The sequence below is a fragment of the Monodelphis domestica genome, chromosome 1 (genome assembly GCF_027887165.1).
Source record: "Monodelphis domestica isolate mMonDom1 chromosome 1, mMonDom1.pri, whole genome shotgun sequence".
In the NCBI taxonomy this organism is placed as follows: Eukaryota; Metazoa; Chordata; class Mammalia; order Didelphimorphia; family Didelphidae; genus Monodelphis; species Monodelphis domestica.
This window is the reverse complement of record NC_077227.1, coordinates 117,420,296-117,442,327: the sequence shown is the minus strand read 5'-3', so window position 1 is coordinate 117,442,327 and position 22,032 is coordinate 117,420,296. Positions and strand designations below refer to the sequence as shown.

At 38.9% G+C, this 22,032-nt stretch overlaps 1 protein-coding gene across 2 annotated transcripts in view; it reads left to right on the top strand.

Moving 5' to 3' along the window:
• FSD2 (fibronectin type III and SPRY domain containing 2) overlaps window positions 1-22,032 on the top strand; it is a 74,507-nt gene that overhangs the window by 28,926 nt on the left and 23,549 nt on the right. For both annotated transcript variants that reach the window (XM_016428213.2, XM_056805727.1), the window contains exons 5-9: window positions 661-683; window positions 6,365-6,486; window positions 9,674-9,829; window positions 15,364-15,498; window positions 21,140-21,293. In XM_016428213.2, the coding sequence (XP_016283699.2) occupies window positions 661-683; window positions 6,365-6,486; window positions 9,674-9,829; window positions 15,364-15,498; window positions 21,140-21,293 (590 nt within the window). The remainder of the gene's footprint in view (window positions 1-660; window positions 684-6,364; window positions 6,487-9,673; window positions 9,830-15,363; window positions 15,499-21,139; window positions 21,294-22,032) is intronic.

Below are 22,032 nucleotides of genomic sequence, written 5' to 3'. Positions count from 1 at the left end.
AAAAATAACATCAACAAAATGGGAAAGCAACAACACCAGAATATTCTACCTGGGAAGGCCTGTGATACAGCATCCAGGGCCCATTCAGGAAAATCCCAGGCAGTGTTCTCTCCATGGGTGAGACTTCAAAGTCTACTTTCCAGAAGGGGATTCTATTGCACCTCAAACAAAGAAGGCTTTTTGCCAACTGTAGTTTGCATCACTGTTTCCAGGGCCTCAGAGTCTTGGCAAAGGTCTTGAGTTCCAAGAAACAACTAAGCAAAATATGACTCCAAATTTAATGAAATGAAGACACCGTTTCAAGAGACAAGGGTTAATCTCAGAGAAAGGTGCTTATCTCCTGCAGTGATGGAGAGGTTGTAGTCTGCTGAGAGCCCTAGTCAAAACCCAAAGCAATCCAAGACTCTGCTGGTAAAAATGAGGACTATGATATAAAATGGGAGATTTATTAAAATTTAATTTGAATCCTTCACTAAGTAACTCTGTAAAACTATAAATAGCAAAGAAAGAACTGACCCTCATTAGTAGAAGGAATTTCCTCATCTGGAAGTTCCCTATGCCAGTGAAATCACAAACCCATTTGCACATTGAATTTCTACTGATGATGTAAAATATTTATCATTTTTGTTTAACCTCCCTTCCCTTTTTCTCTCTTTCTAGGATGCAGTAACTATGGCTGACAGGTAATAGTTGTATTTTGGTGTACATTGAATTTTATTTTTTTCTTCCCTCCCTTCACCTTGCTATATGTCCAAGCACATGCAATTCCAATTAGCTGAGTTGCCAAGATTTTCTTCTGGGGTGTGAATACTTTAGACTGAATCACTAATGACTTTAGAATCATAATATTTTATAGCCAAAAGGGACTTTTTAAAATTTATTTTTATTTTTCCATGGTTATATGATTCATATTCTTTCTCCTCACCTCCTTCCCCCTTCCAGTAGCCAACAAGCAATTCAACTAGGTTTTACATGTGCTATTGATTAAGACCTATTTCCATATTTTTAATATTTGCAATAGAGTGATCATTTAGAGTCTACATCCTGAATCATGTCCCCATTGAAACTTATGATCAAGGGAATGTTTTTCTTCTGTGTTTCTACTCCCACAGTGGTCAACATTCTTTCTTATAAATCTCTCAGAACTGTCCTGGCTCATTGCCTTGCTGCTAACAGAGAAGCCCATTACATTCGATTGTACCCCAGTGTATCCATCTCTGTGTACAATATTCTCCTGTTTCTGCTCCTCTCACTCTGCATCAATTCTTGGAGGTCAACCAGTTCACGTAGAATTCCTCCAGTTCATTCTTCCTTTGAGCACAATAGTATCCCATCAGTAACAGATACCACAATTTGTTCAGCCATTCCCCAACTGAAGGGCATCCATCCCCTCATTTTCCAATTCAAAAGGGACTTTAAAAGACTAGTCTAATCCTTTCATTTTTCAGATAAAGAAACTAAGGTCCAGAGAGATAACATAGATAATTAATTATTCAACATAATCTATAGTAGAGATAGGACTGGAATCCAGGCCTTCTAATTCCCAACCTTTCTTATCATTGTATAGTCTTTCTACTCCCATAACCACCACCCTAGCTCAGATCCTCATCTCCTCTCATTTGGATTACAGCAATGGCCTCCTTCTTCTTTTTTAAACCCTTACTTTCTGTCTTAGACAATACTATATACAATACCAAATATTGGTATATAGACAATACTATATACAATACCAAATATTGGTATATAGACAATACTATATACAATACCAAATATTGGTATATAGACAATACTATATACAATACCAAATATTGGTATATAGACAATACTATATACAATACCAAATATTGATTCTAACACAGAAGAGCAGTAAGGGCTAGGAAACTGGAGTAAAGTGACTTGACCAAGTTAACATAGCTAGGAAGTATCTGTAGCCATATTTGAACCCAAGACCTCCCATCTCCAGACCTAACCTTCTATCCACTGAGCCACCTAGCTGCCTCTGCAACAGCCTTCTAATTGAGGAGAAACTCTAATTGAGTCCCTCCCACTCCAATCCATCCTCTAGTCAACTGCCAAATTAAAGGCTAGTTCTGACTGCATCACAATATACAATAAACTTCATTGTCCCTCTGTTAGCTCCAGTATCAAATGTAAAGTCTTCTGGCATTTACATGGACCTTCCCAACCTTCCCAGTCTTTACTTCCCAGACTTTACTCCCCTCCATGCAGTCTATGGACTGGACTTACCTACTTATTGTTCCTCACACACTGTGTGCTACCTCTCACCTCTGTACTTTTGCACTAGGTATTCTTTATACCTAAAATTCTTTCCTTCATCTCTATTTCTTAGGGTCCCTAGTTTCCTTTAAGATTCAACTCAACTTTGCTGAAATCCCTCCTTCTGTAAGTGGCATCCCAGCATCTTCCCGACCAAGAGATTACCTTTCATCTACTCTATCTCTTGTCTATATGTAGTTATTTTCCTGTTCGTGACTCCCATTAGATGAATTTTTGAGCATTGGATCTGCTTTTGCCTTTCTTTGTATTCAGTTTATACTTAAATGCTTATTGACTTATTAACTCAAATCTAAAGAAATAAACATAACTGAGCTTAGATTTAGCCAACTCCTTAGAGGCATGCTTCTGGGGTTTGGAAATAGTTTTACATTTTTAAAAGAAATATGTATTACATATGTATGTTTGCTCTATTTTTAGATTTAGACCTTAGAAGTATAAGGTACATGCTAACACACACACACACACACACACACACACACACACAAGCCTTACCTTTTTTGGAAGCTGTTTTGTTCAGAAGATGCTTCTGGCTCTCCTCATAGATAGTCAAGCAGCTATCTAAAGGAAGTCCACTCCTCAGCAAACACCCCCCAAATAAAGACCCCTGCAAGGAGCAGGACAAATTGCTATTCAGAAGGATGGGAAAAGGATCAGCTGCCAGACATACCAGGGCAAAGCTTTCTTACATGTGCTTTTTTACTCAGATTATCTTTGCCAAGGCAGTACTTAGCAACACTGAGAAAATCACTGCAAACTTGTCATTGATGCATATCCACTCATTAGCCTTGTCCTCATATAGTAGCCATGTCCTCTTATAGTAGCTCTTCAGAATTTACTAGAAGGAGGTGACGATGCCTGGTATGATGCTTTCAGTGATTCCCAGTAGCTGCCAGGAAAGGAGGATGAGATGAAAGAGAAGAGGGGACCTAAACAGTCAAAGCATGCACCCTATTATCATTCCCCAAAGCCCTTGGGGACCATGGACAGTACTCATGTGGTAATACCTCAGCCTTTCTCTTTGTTGTTCCTTCTTTTTTTATTGAACTGAAAATTTTTAATTAATTAATTAAGAATATTTTTCCATGGTAACATGATTCTTTCCCTCCCCTCCTCTCCCTCGCCCCCACTCCCCATAGCCAACACACAATTCCACTGGGTTTTACATGTGTCATTGGTGAAGACCTATTTCCCTATTGTTGATGTGTGCACTATGGTGATCATTTAGACTATCTACATCGCTAATCATATCCACATTGACCCATGTGATCAAGCAGTTGTTTTTCTTCTGTGTTTCTGCTCCCACAGTTCTTTCTCTGAATGTAGATAGCGTTCTTTTTCATAAGTCCCTCCGAATTGTCCTGGATCATTGCATTGCTGCTAGTAGAGGAGTCTTTGTTAATCATTCTCTGCTTCTTCCTTTTACATCTGCCATACTTCTGTCCATAATTAGATATCATATAGAATTGAAGAACATTTTGTAGCCTGCATTTCATATTTTTCTATAAGAAACAAAGCCTAAAGTAAATTACATTTTACTTACATGGCCTAATTTCTTCTCTTGTAGAATGAAAGAAGAGACTAGATGATATAAAGTTCTTTTAGCTCCAATGTTCTGATTTTAGGATTGTCCCAGCCCTGCCATGAATCAGCTATCAGAACATGAGCAACTCACTTGACCTTTGTTTCCTCATCTGGAAAATATAGGGTTGGACTTGATTCTTCTATTGCCAACATTCTATAATTACTACTACTACTAATACTGCTGCTGCTGCTGCTGCTGCTGCTTCTGCTGCTACTAGATAAATGAAATCCAAATAGTTGATTAGGTAGTGAAAAAAGATAGAATGGGAGAAGAGTCAGAGGACTTTGGTTAGAATTCCGGATTTGCTACTTAACCATTTGTATAACATCAGGCCAGTCATCTCTCTCTGGGCCTTAGTTTATACATCTGTGAAATGAGATGATCTAAGTTAGATGTAAAATTAGATGATCTAAGTGGTCTCTTGCAGCTCTAGACCTATGATTCTGTGTTCTGAGTTTTGTCTTTTCTTCCTTGTCCCATCTATCAAATTAATTATTTCACAAGCCCAAAGTGGGTAGGAAAAAGAAAGAAAAATACCCGTATCATTTAAAAACTAATAATCTAGGCTATCTATTGGAACCCTTCTCAGATCCCAAAACAGCCTTTGCCATATAGATTGCCTGCTATAAGTTATGGAATCATATACTCTTAGAGTTGGAAGTGACCTTTAAGGTCACTTGGTCTTAACCTTCCAGAGACTGTAGGAATCCAGTCTATTATATTTTTAGTGATGGAGATTTTGCCACCTTCTAAGCCATCTCAATCCATTATTGCATGATTCAATTGTAAGACAGTCCTTTGGGGGCTGCTAGGTGATTCAGTGGCTTGAGAGCCAGGCCAAGAGATGGGAGGTCCTGGGTTCAAATCTGGCCTCAAAACACTTCTTGTTTGTGTGACCCTGGGCAAGTCACTTAAACTTCATTGTCTAGTCCTTACTGCTCTTTTGCCTTGGAACCAATATGTAGTATTGATTCTAAGATAGAAGGTAAGAGTTTTTTTTAATTCCTCTTATACAAAAATCTGCCTCAAATCTGCCTCTCTGTACCTTCTTCCTATTCTAGTTCTATACTCAGAATTATGACAAATTATTCTATGCTCTTAGTCACCGCAGAGGAGCCTTTCTTACATGTCTCCTCTGATAAGAATGATGATTTTTTTCAATTTGCAAAACCTTTGCCCCCACATTATCTCATGGGGTCTTCATAACAACTTAGTGAGATAGACAGGTATCATTCTAGTTTTATGGAAGAGGAAACTGAGCTTTGGTCATTTGGTCATTTGACCAATATCACTTTATTAGGGAGCCATGGGACTGTGTCTAGAAACCAAGTCTTTTGACTGCTTGAGTATAAATGAGAATCCTAAGAGTCTTTATTTGCAGGGTTGCTGGCTGCTTAATAGAAACCATGAGACTCTTATGTGACTTTATGTTAGACTGAATCTCTAGCATGTGCAGCAGGACTATATAGTGGTGTGATTCTAGGCTTTTAAAACTCACACAATGTATATCAAGGTAAACCAGTGATCAGGCATCTCACAGCCATGCCTACCCCATTGTTTCTGGGAAAGAGCAAGAATGAAACACCTGGAGGGAAGAAGAGCATGGAGTGGGTGTCTGTGGAGGGACTATTGGGTAAAGACTCATCCCTTGCACTCTAGCACCTCAGAACAGCTCTAGGAAGGATATAGAAGACACAGAGGCAGGTGAAGTGGTCTTTGAGAGTTCTGAATTGTGCTGAAATTCAAGGACCTCTTCTTAGCCCAGCTTGGAACCTGGGGAGCCAGTCCGATTTCAAAACTTCTAAAGTTATAGGTCAGAAACCCTTGCATATATTCTGAATCTCTAACCTAATCTAACAAAGGGAGTACATGTCTAATCCTTGCTTTCCCTTCTCCCTCTATCTCACCTGTTTGGAGATGGTTTGTAACTCGCCTTATTGTAAACCTCATACCAGTCTATTAGCATGAATTATTATTGTTGCTTTTATAAGTCATTATCTCAGAGCCAGAACAAAACAGTTACATGTAAGTAAGTAGTAAGGTTTGAAAATTAACTGTACCCCAATTCCCACCTTGCTGTCCCCTCGGTTCTGTCCTTCCCAAAGGTACTACTCAAGGCTTTGAGCCCTCACTGTACCATTTTAACAAGTGCACAAGTACCTTGGAGAGCAGCATTTCCAACCTTAGAGTATGTATTTTTCTAAAGTGTCCTTTCTTGCACACCAACAGGGGTCCCCTACCCCTGATTCCAGTCCTGAACATACTTAAAACAGATGCCCAAAGCTGGACAGAGTTCCAGAATTCCTGTTCACATTTTCTGAGCAACCAACAGAAACATGACACTAAGAAATAGAAATGCATTTTCTGCATTGAATAACAGAATGAAGAACTCCCCTTCCATTCATTAGCAATGACAGAAGAGTATAAGCAAAATCCCAGTGGCACCATTCTATGCATTGCTAACATGGTCTTTTAAATGTGCAGACTTGGAGAATTTCTGAAAACCAAAACAGATGCAGAGCTTTCCACTCATCCAGATTTTGAAGACCAAACCATCGATTTTTCTGATGTTGAGCAGCTGATGGATTCTATTAATGCCATCCCAGGTAGTTTTTAATAAATAGACAAGTTTAGAGTCAATTTCAAGTTTGAATATTTGATTTTTGGGAAATGTCTATTGTGACAAACTAATATTGTTCCTTCACTTATTGCTTAAATGGAAGATTTCAAGTTATATTTTATAAATCTATTTTCCTTCTAGTCTTCATGGTTTTTTTTAATTTTTTTTTTATTAAAACCCTTATCTTCTGTCTTGGAGCCAATACTGTGTATTTGCCCAGGGTCACACAGGTGGGAAGTGTCTGAGGCCAGATTTGAACCTAGAACCTCCCATCTCTAGGCCTGGCTCTCAATCCACTGAGCTACCCAGCTGCCCCCTCTTCATGTTTTTTATCTTCACCTCCAGAAGTTCATCAAGGTATTATCTGTTGATAGGTAAAGTTGCCTATAGTAATCACCCTATTGGTGACTTTTAGGTCATTAAATATGTCAGTATGTAGTATTAAGGTGTTATTTTGAATTCACAGCTGGTCCAGATTTGTAAATAGCTACCAATCTACCTAGTTTGTTCCAGAAAAGTATAGCTTCTTTTATTTCTTTTACTGTAGGGCTTGTATTCCACTAGGGAAGAAGGCTGGCCATACAAGTTCTGAAGGTCATAAAAGCTCAATACAGATTTGCAAGATTATTGTAGTAAAAATCAATTCACTTCCCTTTTCCCTGATTAGAAGAATTGTTCACCATAGAATCCTGTGGACTGCTATGTTGCGACTACAAAAAATGGAACTAATTAGCACAAACCACACAGGAAAAAAAATCATTCTCTTTAGGTTACAACCCCAGGCTTAGCAGCATTCTGTGAAATGGAAATGAACCATTGGCCTAGAGTACCAGGAAATGATCTTTTATTAGGATTCCTCTAAGAAACCAAAGTCTGATGCAATAGTGTGTTAATAGTTTTATAACAATGATTCATTTGACTAGTGCTTTGAGGCTTACAAAATGACTCACATCTTTGATGACTTGGGGAAAGCTCTCCTCTAAACCTTAAGATGATAGCCTACTATAATAACAATCCAAATTTAGGATTTCAGAAGTCTTGCAAATCAGATTTTATTCCCTAATCCTTCCCCCTTCTTTCCCTTTTCAAATTAAAACCCACACAAGACCTGGAATCCTTAGCCAAGGATGTGCCAAATTACTTGATTGCAAATTTAGAGGTGAGATCTTGGAACCAGATTAAGATGAAAAAAATCAGAGTTCTCTTCCAATTATTATAAATAACAGCAGCAATAGATCCCAGGACTAGGAGCTCAGAATCAGGCCCTTATTCCTATTTTATATTGATAAGACTCTAGAAATAAACCTTTTGTTATATTCTCTTCAAATGTGTTTTAATATATTTTTGCCTGAAAAAAAAGTCCCTTTAAGATTGAGCGATCCCATGCTATTTTTTTAAGGGGAGAGGGACAGACTTCCAGAGGTCTGCTATAGGATTATGAAGGAGATCAGTTCTGTGGAAACAATAGACCATATAAAAGGAAGAATGGAGGAACTAATTTCTAAAGCAGTCATAGAGATACTTCTAAATGGAAAAAGACCATCTTGGGATTTTATAGAGACCTACATCATATTGCAATATGATTTTTCTTTTTCTGATTTTGACATCTTTTCAAAGAAGATACAGAAGAATCTGACCAAGCAGGAAGCAATGAAAGAAAGTAATTTAATGTACATTTTTCTATCAAGTGTAGTAATAGTAGTAGTAGTAGTCTCTTGGTAACCAAGGATGACGATTGTCTTTGTGTGCTTTCATCTATGATAGATGAGTGTGCACAAAGACACTTGTGTGTGAAGGAGATTTAAGTGGAAAAGTAATTCTCTATCAAGTGTGCCTCAATTTAAAGGCCAAGCCTACTAGAGAAGGGAGCAAAGGCCTAGAGAAGTTGCCTGTAAGGGTTTTTTTTAAAACTTTAAGATACTACCAAATTCTTAAGTTTAGAAACCAGAGCCAGAGCCCATTCCCCATGAACTCACAAGCTACACCATGATTATAATTCTTTTATACCTATCTCCCCGTCCTGGGCTTTTACCTCAGACATGAGATTCTAGCATTCCTGATGAGGTAGACATCCCTTGGTGGGATGAAGACCAGGCAGGCTTTCTCTGGCTCTCAGCTTTTGAGGATGAGAATCTCAACAGCTCTAATTCATAACAACCTATAATGGGGCAACACTGGAATGTAAGCATGTAGCAGGAAATAAAGCACAAAGGTTGGGAAAACAATGAATAGACTCATACAAGGTTGCATAAAGTAAATAGTCAAAACTTCTTGGCTAAAGCTGTATCCATTGCACAATGCCTTCAGTGTGGAGAGGCTAAGAAGTGCCAGGGTGTTTTACAGGGCAGGAAGAGCTGCTATGTGGGCAGCAGAGCCAGAATATCTTTTCTCGAGCTATTGCCACTATTTTAGGCATTTGCAGTATCAGGGACTTTTCTGATGCCAGGCATCTGATTTCTAATTTTTTTCCACATACTTAGAGAATTTATTAGAGATTATTCATGGTATTGTCTCCACAGTTGAGATGCACATATAGGCTCTAATTTCCTGGAGAATTCAGTACCTAGGAAAGCATCAGTTAGTCTCTGTCTCCAGTTGGGGAAAAGGAATGGGGTAGAAGAGACTCATAAGAGCTACTTAGGTCATTAGGGATGTTGACCAGGAATGAGAAAGTGGCCACCATCTAGGCTAACGACTGAGAGAAGGGCAATTCCTATCTCTTTATGGGAATACCTGGGGAAGAAGACTGAACTCTCACATGGAAACTATTTTATCTGTGTATTCATTGATGATAAGGTTTGGGGGGGGGACTGTCAGTGCCACCCAAACTCACAAGAGACTGATTGACAACAGAAAGTATACCAAGCAAAATAAGAAAAGTTGGAGGTATTCTGCATGGAGGACTGAAAAAAAAGAGAATTGGAGTCCAAGAATTTGTTCAACTTTCTCCAGAATTGTTCAGGGAAGGAGAAGCTCTCGTTTTATTGATTTGATCGCTCTTGATCATTGAGGAAGAAATAAAAATATAATGGAGAAAGATCATTATGGGTTGAACTAGAAGACTGAGCTTCTAGCTAAGAATTTATCAGGCAAGCATAGCTCAAAATAAATATCTCTCTAACATCTTTGGTTCTAACTTATTTTTCCTCTTCTTTCACTATGTGTATATATAGCTCCTTGTGCTCCAGTGATCAATACACAAACTCCCAACTCAGCTACTGGGACGTCAGTAAAGGTGTGCTGGAGTCTATTCTCTGATGATACGGTAGAAAGTTATCAGCTTTCTTACAAACCAGTCAGTGATGGGGCACCAACCGAGGAGCAAAAAGGTATGGTTTTGTGAGTAGCATTTTTATAGGGCAGATGACATGGTATGTTCAGAGTTGTATTTACCAAGATAAGTCTAGTGGTCATGTGTAGGATGGATTGAAGGCTACAGGACTGGGGTAAAGGAAATGGAACAGGTACTGCATGACTCCTGAGATCACGTACAATTGTAGATCAATGACCCTAAGAGACATCAGTTAGGAAACTCTATTCCAGCACTGATTACTGTACTGCTCCCTGAAATGACTTTATTTTGTGTGTGTGTTTTTTTTTATCTGTGTACTTATTTCACTCCAATAGAATATAAGCTCTTTGAGGATATTTTTTGTTTTTGTATCCAATGTGCCCAGTATAATTTTTGGTATATAGTTGGCATTAAAATGATTTTAATTTATATTTAATAATTAAAGTGTTACAGAGGTAGGAGGTGGATTGAACTTGGAGTCAAAAAGACTTGGGTCCAAATCTTCGGACTCTTACTAGCTGTGTTACCCTGAACAAGTCCATTAACCTCTATTTGATTCCATTTCCTCATCTATAAAATGGGGATAATAATAGTAACTACCTCCCAGAGTTGTTGAGAGTATCAAATGAGACATTTGTAAAGTGCCTTAAAGCGTTTTAAACCTTAAAGCTCTATATAAATACTAGCAATTTTTTATTATTAATTGTTATTATATGTATATGATATAACATGTGTATGCCACAAAATAATGCTAATTATTATAATATGTTTGCTGGATGAATAGTGTCTTCTCGTTAAATGGTTTCTGGGTGAATGGATAGATGATTAAGTGAATGAATGTATATACAAAGCAAGACTAGAAAAAGAGGAGATGGGATATTATTTTTCCTAGCTCATAGTTGGGAATGGGGATGATTGAGAGTGGGGCTAGAATAGAGAAAAGCTTCTTATCTGAAGATTGCTTAGCTTTCAAGCATCCCATTCATAAACTAAGTGGCACAAAACCAGAATTCTCCTGGTAGCTGAATGGTAGGAAGACCTCAGAGTGAATCCTGCCTCACTTATTCACTAGCTGTGTGACTCTGGACAAGTCTCTGGACCTCATTTTACCACAAGTTCCTCATCTGTAAAATGGGGGTTTTAGTACCAACGTCTTGGGGTCAGTGTGAGGATCAAATGAGATAATATTTGTAATGCACTAAAATACCATATAAAGGCTTTTTTGTTGTTGTTCAGTCATTTTTCAATCACGTCTGATTCTTTGTGACCTTATTTGGGGCAAATATACTGGAATGGTTTACTATTTCCTTCTCCATTTAATTTTATAAATGAGGAACTCAGGTAAACAGGGTTAAGTGATTTGTCCAGGGTCACACAGCTAGTATGTGTCTGAGAGCAGACAAACTCAGGAAGGTGAGTCTTCCTGACTCCAGGCTGCCACTCTGTCTGCTGATCCACCTACCTGCCCCATATAAATGCTATTATTGTTGTTGTTATTATTATTATGGAATTAGCCTGTTCTCAAAGGCTAGAGAAGTAATTTGGTATTGATTAGAATAGGTAGTAAGCCTTCCCAACCCACCCAAGAAGTCATTCAAACTTTAAAAACCAATTTTTCAAACAAATAATCCTACCTCTATTTTTTCTCAGCTGCGGATGTCTCAGAAGGTGTCCAGCTGATAAATAAAGACTAGAATTGTCCGGCCCTTTCCTTCTCCCCTGAATTACTGCTGAACAAAAGTCAGTTGGATTTGTACAGAAATAATGGGGTTTAAAAAAAAGTAACAGTCCTACCAGTTCAAGCAGACTTTCTCTTGGGTGGGCAGATCCTGCTGCTAAAATCATAGGCAAAGAAGGCACCTCTTGGACCATGAGTATCCGTAGCACTGTGGCTCCTCTTTCTGTCACCTCTGGGGAAGCCAAATAGTTCAGCCACATGAATGGTGATGCAGAAACAAATGGCATGTTTTAATCTCGTGGTAGATGTGTTAACCTGTAGTAGAAGTTAAAAATAAACCCAAAAGGCTATCACTGCCTGTCTTTGCTACTCAAACTGAAGATCCATGTACTTCCTAGATCTTGCTAAGATTTGACTTTCAGATGAGAAATTGTGGGTTTTTCTGCAGAACCCGGGACTGGATCTAAAGGGGAATGATCATGTTGAGTTCATAGATTCTTATTTAGAATATTATTATTCTTATTCTTTTATAATAGAATATTATTCTTATTATTGACCCTCCTAAACTAGGGGTCTTAGTCTTCAGGTGTGTGAACATCTGTATATGCATACACACATGCACAGAAATAATTATTTCAATATAACGAGTTTTCTATGTAATCCTATATGTTTCAGGCATTTAAGAACATTATTTTGACATGGAATCCTTGGTTTTTACCAGACTGCCATAAGGGTACATGACACACAACAAGTTAAGAACCTCTGCTCTTGCGGATACAAAGAAAAGCCATTTCTCTCCCCTTAGGGAATGTAGGGTTTAGTTGCAGAAATAAGTTATCAATACATATAAAGTTAAATAACCATGATTTAAATGCCAGTTTAATATAATGAAAATGCATAAAGCTGTCCATGGTTAATTGCCAAACCAGTCACTCATTCAATGCAGAAGATGGAGAGCTGATGTCAGTCATAGTGGTCCAATATCATTTATTTTCTAATTTCTAATATTTTTCTATTTTTATTTTGTATTTTTCTAATTTGTATTCTAATATGTAAATATGGATTCAGCAAAAAAAATTATGACACAATGCATTGGGGGTCCCCCATTCAAATATAATCAAGAAGGTAGTATTTAATTTCACCACTGTAATCAGGATGCTAATATTGAGAGACTCTGAATACTGGCTGGAAAAGAGCAGACAGAGTCATTGGCTAAGAAATGTTGCAAGTGGAACATCTTATATGATAGTTATCATGGAGAGTCAGCACACTAATGGGTAGAGTGGGTGAATTAAGTCAAAGAGAATTGAGTGATCCTGCCTGAGGGGGATATATCTAGGGTGGGAGTGTGGTATAATGGAAAGTATTGGGGAAAATATCAGAAGACTTGAATTCAACTCAAGGATCTAAGAAACATAAATACAGGCGACTATTGTGATACACAATATGATCTGGTAAGTGCAGTAGAAAGATACAAAAAAAGGACTACATGGGATCAGTTATCAAAAAGGACAATCAAGAAGGCTTGCTGCCTGGAGGAGGTGGCATTTGAGTGGGCATAAAAGAGATCTTTATTGCAAAGACTCTTCCAGTTCCACACAGAGTTGTTAAAAAGCAATTTTTTCACCTGGGGCAAGCTTTGTGAAATGTCCTCTCAAATCAACTTGGTTTTTATGGATTCCTTTCAGTTTTGTATTACATTTATTTCAGAATAGAGCCTTCTCCTCTCCTCTACTTGATTCAACTTTTTAACACAAATTCATTTTAGTGGTGGTAAAGGAGACCTTCAGACAGCAAGAGACTGGAGGTGGGGAGCAGAATGGGACAGGTTCAGTGAGGATATTGTGACCAAGGGATGGGGAAGACCTCTAGTTGGGAGCTTCCCATTTAACTATTTATTCTTGCTAAGTAGTTGTTTCTCAGCAGTTGAAGGAGTGATGAAAGGGCAATTAAACCCCCTAAATGTCTGTGTTCTTGGAGAAAGCCTTTATTAGTTCTTTGTGAGTGCAAGGTTGTATTTGCAATTCTCTTGATAAGTTACTTCTAGAAATATAGCACTTTCACCAGTCACAAATGATAAGTGGAACAACCTGAGCATGCAATGCTATTATCCTTTGAAAAGAGGCTCTTCAAAATACAAAATGCAGGTTGTTCCTCATGGTCTTAGTTGAGGAGAATTAAATAAGTGAGGGAAATAAAATCTTTCTCTTGAATTTAGTGTAACATTCATAGAAGTTCATCGATTTAGAACTAGAGGGCATCTTAAAGATTATCTAATCTAACCCTATAATTTTCTATAAATGGAGAAACTGAGGCTCAGGGAAGTTAAAGGACTTGCCCAGGGTCACAAAAGTACAGCAACGGAGCTGAGGTCTCCTTGTACTTCACTAATCTGCTGCCCCAGTTAGAGATCAGAAAGTAGTTTGACATATGACAAGCATCCAAAAGAAATAGAATTTTGTTAAAAAATGAACCTGGTAACAGGGACATTGATGCTGATTACTGAGAGACAACTAAGAAAGAAGAAAAGAAAAAGACCCACAGACATTTGGTACCATTTATGCCTAATTACCAGAAAGGTAGTTGTGATTATTCTGTTCCTTAAATGAGTCGGATTGACTCAGTTTTGAATCTTCCTTGATTGCAACATCAAACTGTTCTGTACACTCGGCCCCAGAGTGCACTCCTGAGAGTTGTCTTCTCACAACTTAAAAATTAGAGGGAACATTGGTTCCAATGACACATGGCTTTGTTACAAACTTAATTGATAGCAGTAGAAATGGCACAAGAGTAGGGGTTTACTCTGTGAGGTCAGAAAAATGAGGTTTGAGTAGAAAAATATCACCAAATGCTAACCGGAATAGTAGGAAATAAAAAATAATTAGAAAACAACCCCCCATCCCTCCTTCTCTCTCCTTCTCTCCTTCTCTCCTTCTCTCCTTCTCTCCTTCTCTCCTTCTCTCCTTCTCTCCTTCTCTCCTTCTCTCCTTCCTTCCTTCCTTCCTTCCTTCCTTCCTTCCTTCCTTCCTTCCTTCCTTCCTTCCTTCCTTCCTTCCTTCCTTCCTTCCTTCCTTCCTTCTTGCCATCCTTCCTTCCTTCCTTCTTGCTATCCTTCCTTCCTTCCTTCTTGCTATCCTTCCTTCCTTCCTTTTTGCTATCCTTCCTTCCTTCCTTCCTTCCTTCCTTCCTTCCTTCCTTCCTTCCTTCCTTCCTTCCTTCCTTCCTCCCTTCCTCCCTTCCTCCCTTCATCCCTCCCTCCCTTCCTCCCTTCCTCCCTTCCTCGCTTCCTCCCTTCCTTCCTTCCTTCCTTCCTTCCTCCCTTCCTTCCTTCCTCCCTCCCTCCTTTCCTTCCTTCCTTCCTTCCTTCCTTCCTCCCTTCCTTCCTTCCTCCCTCCCTCCCTCCCTCCCTTCCTTCCTTCCTTCCTTCCTTCCTTCCTTCCTTCCTTCCTTCCTTCCTTCCTTCCTTCCTTCCTTCCTTCCTTCCTTCCTTCCTTCCTTCCTTCCTTCCTTCCTTCCTTCCTTCTTTCCCTTCTTTCCCTTCTTTCCCTTCCTTCATTTCTTCCTTCCCTCCTAAAATAGTACCTTGTACTTTGGAGGTATTAATAAATATTGATTTTATTAATACTTACAATATATAATCACTATCACTATAATATCATATGTGATAATTATTAATATATGTAACAATATAAAAGTAATAAAATTAATAAATAGGTTGATGATGTTAAATGGAAGTATAAAACATTCATGTTCGGAGGAAATTCTTTCAGAATGCTCTAAGGCGCTAGGAAGAAAGCTGCTTTTAAGATTTAAAGCAAGAAAAAATAATGGAGATTCTACCCATTTCTATTAACTGTAAAAGAGCTAAATACATGTTTCTTCCTTCATTTCAGAGTTTTCAGTGAATGTCAAAGAATCCCATTACTCTGTGGCCAACCTTGTGCCTAATACCCAATATGAATTTTGGGTCACAGCTTCGAATAGCACTGGCGTCAGCCCACCAAGTGAGCGAGCCGTGTACGTGACAGGTAATGTGTTCCACCAATGTCCTTGAGAACAGGAATTGTGTTTTGCCGGGCCTTTGTCCATTCATTCTGTGAAATGCAGACTCTTGGCCAGACAGGAGCATCAGGGTAGTTTTAAATGCCATTTAGATGGATGGATTGTGTATTTTTCAGATGAACGTTGGCATTTTTCTTTGGAACTTAAAAAGTATAGTTCATAATACAATTGCTGCCCTAAGAAAAAGAGTATTTTAAAAAATGAGGGCAGGGCCCAGTGTGTGTTTGTGAGGGTTGCGGTCCAAGGGGCTCCCATGGCGGAACAGAGGTATGGGAGATGTGCTGGCCCCATGATGGCAAGGCTCTTAGACTGGCTTTAAAATGAAAGACCATCAGTGATGAGAAATGAGAGCATCTCAGAAGGTAAAAAGAGATGACTATAGCAATAAAGGAGAACTGGGGGAGAAGAGCCAGCTTTGCCTAAAGGGTCTCACATTTCATGGTGGATTCAACCTGATGAGGGAGAAGGACCTCTCATTCATGTCTAAATTAGACTCTGGGTTTTTGTTTGTTCATATTGGATGAGAATGATAGATTTGGAAGAAATCTAAAGGTCATTGAATTTAAACCTTCCATTTACTTTACACATTGTACAGAGGAGGAAACAACCTCAGAGAAGTGACCCATCCAGAGTCACATAGGCAATAAGGAGCAGAGCCAGGAGTCAAATCCAGGTCCTCTGATTCCAAATCATTGTTCTTTTCATAGTCCTACCCTGACTTGCCCGGGATCACGGAATTGAAAACTGGGTTGTTGAATCTATCCTTTTGCATATGTAGGAAAGGAAAGATTCAACAACTCAGTTTTCTATTCAGCAATCATTTATTAAGAATCTTCTATGAGGGGCAGCTATGTGACTCATTAGATTGAGAGCCAGACCTGGTATTGGGAGGGTCTGGGTTCAATTCTAGACTCAGATACTTCTTAGCTATGTGATCCTGAGCAAGTCACTTAACCCCTTTTGCCTAGCCCTTGCCCTTCTGTCTTAGAGTTGTTATAAGGACTGAAAATAAGGATAAAAAAAAACCCACTCCATTCCAGGCAATAAATCAACAAGATTTTGTTGTGTATCTATATGTGCCAGGTATTAGGGATGAGGACAAAGAATGAAAAAATTCCTACATAAAATAGTTCCAGTCATAATGGAGCTTCCATTTTTTTTAGTGAGGAAACAAGACATACAAAATACAGAATCGATGCAAATTCATTTCACCCAGGGAGGTTACTAGCAACCAGTACCATCTAGATAGTGGTATATGAAGGAATTGGACTAGAATGTCTCTGAGGTCCCTTCCAGCTTGGAGGTTCTGTTCTAGGTCTTTCTCTCTCTCAGGGATCTTCCTAGGTCCCTTCCTTTCTCTTCCTTGCACAATGTGTTTCCTGAAGTTATTGTAAGGATGGCTTCAGGGGAGCCCTTCCAGCTCTAAGAGTCTGTGCTTTGTAACCCTTTAAAACACCTTAGATAAAACAGGCGATCGGTGTATCGTTGTTCTTGTCAGTATTACTCTGCCACTTCAAGACCGGATGGAGAATGGAGGCTCTCGAGGCCATATAATCAAAGGAGAAACCCCACCAGACAACTAGGGTTGTCTCATTTTCATTTATTGGCTATGAATTTAATGGTGCCACTGCAGTCTGGCACATAGAATAACTGCCACCAACACAAGATGTCACTGTGACCCATGTAGGCATGCTTTATAAGACTATGAAGCAGCAATTGTTATTTTATAGTTTATTAATATACTTTCTTCCATCCAGAATAAACACGGGATATTCTGAAAGTCTTAAAGCAGTTGTAAGTTATTAAAACTTAAGATTTTGGGAACATCCTGTGTGCATGGTGGATCTAAGAGTATGATGCCAACATTTGTCTTTTGCTTCTCTTTAGTTCATTTCAGACTAGGGGATAAGTCAAGACTCCTAATCTCACTAATTAATTAATTCTGATAATTAAGAATTCTAACAAATGATAATCTCACTGTCAATAACTACTGATACTTAATAACCATGTTAATAATCTTGAGCAAGTCAAAAAACACTGGATTTGGAGTGAGAGGACTTGATTTTGAATCCCAGTGCTTACCCAATACCACCTCCATGATCATAGACATTCTACTTGACTTATCTAGACCACACCTAGATGACCTCAAAAATCCTCGCTAAATTTATGATCCTGTGGAATTTGCCTTTTGGGGATTCAGTTTCCCTGTCTGTAAAATGAGGAGGTTGGACTAGATGGTTTCTAAGATGCCTTCTACCTGCAACTCCACACCCCCCTCAGCAGAAGATATTGCTTTAGACTTTTCTGAGAGAATGGGGGTCAGAAATCACGAACTCTTCATTTTCTTTAGTTTTATACTTCAGATACACTCAATATCACCCACCCCATTCCCATCCTGTGATCCAGCCTCAGAGGAAAAGCTTTCCCTTCTTCTTTGTAGTGCCAACTCCTTCACTTCTACGCTTGATCCCATCTCCTCCTGACTACTCCAGAAGCTCATCCCTTCAATCGTCCCTAACCATCATGATCCCTTTTTACCCACTGGCTCCCTCTCTACTGCCCACCTAGGATCAGATCTTTCCTGGCTTTAAAACTCTTCCTTTGATCCTGCCATCCCTTTAAACTATTATCTTATATGTCTTTTCTTTTTCAAAGCCATACTGCTAGAATCAGCCACTTAATCTGTTGTTTCTATTCTCTCTCTTCTTAAATCCCTTGCAATCTACTTTTTAACTCCATTACTTCTCTCATCAAGGATAACAGTAACCCCGTACTTGCTAAGAAATGGCCTTTTCTCAGGTTTCATCTTTCAATCAATTAATCAATAATGCCATATTTAAAAAATTATGTTTTTATTATCATGCAAAACACACTTCCATATTGTTCGCTGTTATAAGAGCACACTCTTACATAGCCAAAACCCCCAAATAAAGCCATAAATGTGCTGAAGTGAAAGATGACTCCAACAGTTCTTTCTCTGGAGGCGATAGCATTCCCCAGCACGAGTCTTTCAGGATTGTCCCAGATCATTGCATGACTGAGAGTAGCCAAGTTTTCACAGATAATCATTGTATAATATTGCCATTACTGTGTACAATGTTCTCCCAGTTCTGCCTATTTCTCTTTGTATCAGTACCTGAAGATCTTTTAAAAAAAATCACCAGACTTAGCATTTCTTATAGCACAATAGTATTCCATTACCAACATGTACCACAATTTGTTCAGCCATTCCCCAATTGATGGGCATCCTTTCAATTTCCAGTTCTTTGTCACTACAAAAAGAGCTGCTATACATATTTTTGTACAAGTAGGTCCTTTCTTATTTTTTATTATCTCTTTGGGATACAGACCTAGCAGTGGAATAATAATATATGAAGTGCCTTTTATGTTTTAGGCACTATGTTAGACCCTGGGGATATAAATAGCACGAGACACAGTTGACTATCTTGTCCTTTCTGAAGCACTTGATCTTGGGTTTTTATGATATTGTTATTTTCTTTTCCCCTTCCTACCTTACTGACAGCTTCTTCTCATTCTTCTTTGATGGACTATCATTCATGTCCTCCCTCCTTGGCATGTCTGTACTTCAGTGTGTTATCCAGAACTGTCTTCTCTTCCTCGATGCCACCTCTTTGATGATCTCATCAGCTTCCATAATGTCAATGACCATTTCTATACAGATAACTCCCCAATCTATGCATCTTCTGTTCAAACCTTCAGGTCTTTCCTGAGCTCCAAACCTGCATCACCAACCACATAAGAGACACAGACACAAGTGTTCCTTAGCATTTTAAACTCAACATATCTGAAAGAGAACTTATTATCTTTCCACAGAAAATGATCCTTTCCTATAAATTCTAAATTTTTACTGAGGGCACTACCATACTTACAGTCATCCAAGTTTGCAGCCTTGGAAATATATTTAACCCTTCACACTCTCTCACTCCATTCCCATCCAATTAGTTGCCATATCTTGAGGCTCCCACTTTTCAATATCTCTTAAATCCAATCCTTTCTCTCCATCATAGCCACCATCTTAGTTCAAGCCTTCATTACTTCTTGCCTAGAATATTGCCATAGCTTCCTGACTGGTCTTTTTATCTTGTGTTTCCCTCTCAAGTCACAAAACTGATATTCCTAAAGCATGGACCTCACCAGTCATGTCCTTGATCAAGAAGGTTCAGTTGCCTGTATTATAAAGTATTAACTCCTCTTTCAACCATTTAAATGCCTTCACTCTCTAGCCTCTTAAAAATATTACTCCCAAGTGGTGGGAGGGGGGCGGGGGGAGGAAAAGATAATGATCATTGTTTCCAATGAATAATGTTTGTAAATAACCAAATAAAATAATGTTTAAAAAGTAAAAAAAAAAAAAGAATATTACTCTCTCTCCTACGTTCAAGGATTCCAGCAAAATTGACTTCCTCCTTGCTGATCGTGTTACATAAGATTCCAACTCCTGCCTCTATCATAGGCTTTTTCTCATGCCTGGAATTCTGTCCTTCATCTCCATCTTTTGAAATCCCAAGTTCCATTCAGGGCCCAATTCTGGTGCTTCTTTGGTATACCCTTTTTGATGCCCCTCATTATTGGTGCTCCCATACACACCCCTTGACATTATTTTGTATTTACTTCTCTATATACATGTCATCTCCCTCAAATAGAATGTAGGATATTTTAAAAGAGGGATTGTTTTGCTTTTTTCATTCCCAGGGTCTTTCTCAGGAACTTATCCCACCTCTTTTTACATAGTAGGTATTCAAATGCTTGTTGAAATGGACTGAATTCCTGCCCTGGCAATCGATATCTCTTTTCTAACAAAAAATAAAACCAAAACAATTTGCTTGACACATCCTTCCTTGTTTTAACATTTGTTCTTTTGGTCATCTCCCATCTTTTTCTCTGCTAGTTTACAGCTTGAAACTTGTACAATATTTGCTCTGAAAACATTGGACTTAGGGTCAAGAGACCAGGTTCAAATTATGACCCTGGTAGACATCAGCTCTGAGACTATGGGCAAGTTACTTAATCCTCTGTTCCTCAGTTTTTTCATCTATAGAAGAAGGTTAATGTTTGTATTGCCTACCTAGGATATTATGAAGAAAGCACTTTATAAGTCTTTAAGGCACACTAGTGATATGAGCTCTTTTTGTTATTAGATCATTTGATTGAAAGATGGAAGAGACTCTGACCCAGTAATCCCTATTTTACAGATAAGAAGACTAGAGCTTAGAGAAGGAAAATGGTTTACTCCAAGGTCACAGTCCAACTCCAAATCTGTCACTTTCCCCATTATTCCACATGGTTTCTTAGTGAATTTTCCTTGAATTCTCTTAATTGCAAAATGTTTTGGGGAAAAAATGGGTCAGGAATGGTTTCTTATGCTTATTTGCAGCCAAATATTAGATCAGAAGTGAATGAATCAAGATTATAGATTCAAAGATGGAACCAACCTCTTCATTTTACACATGAGGACATCAAGGTACAGAGAAACACAGTATGGGATACTAAGGACCACCTGGCTAGTTAAGTGTCTGAGGTTGGATTCGTATGCAAGTCGCCCTCTCAAAGGGCTTCACGTCTACTTTCTTTCTCCCTGCATTTTAGCTCCTTCACCTCCCATTATCAAAAGCAAAGAGATCTTGAGCTGTGAACATGCTGCCCTGGTGTGCTGGGAATCCGGAAACATGAATCCTGTGGACTCCTACACTATTGAACTGTCTAAAGTGGACAATGAAGACTCGGGGAATGTTGTTACAGAGTGAGTCAACGCAGTTCAATGCCTTGGCTTGAAAAACTTGATAATCATGTTTATATCGCACAGGAAAATGCGCCCCAGTCACATTGCATGGAAAAAGAAAAGGTAATAGGGAAAGGCCAAGGCGGATGAATGGTGAAAATCCACCTCGGAAGCTTTCCTTGGGCCAGTGAGTGCAAACCTCCCCCCCACCCCCCACCAAGAGACTCTCTTTAGAAAAACATGCTATTTCTATAGTTCTTTTGTAGCTTAAGGATAGAAAACTGATAAACAAGATAAAGTGTCCCTAATACTAAGATCTAATTCTCCAACCCAGCTGTAGATGCCTCTCTCACGAGAGAGCTCTTCAGGTCTTCCAAAACTTCCTACATGCTCCCTGTTCTAGCTAAGAAACCCCCAAATCTACCTAACTACCTAGACTTAATTCCCAGTTTGTTGTTCAGTTAACCCTCAACAGTGTCTCCAAAAGAGCTATTGAGAACCGACTCAAAACTGGAGTCCTTCCCCAAAGCTGGGGTTGGCTCCAGAGGGGAAAACCCCAAAGCCCAAATGCTGGACTCTTGGGCTTACATTGGCCAAGTTGTCAAACAGCAGGGAAGCTGGAGCACTTTCCTGATGTTATCCTTTTAGGAGACAACTTGCACTTTCTCTTACCCCCTGATAACCCTATTCCTACAGCATGTGAGAAACAAGTTGCCTGGAGAAAGGAAATTGGATTTTGAGATAAGCAGTATCTTTAATT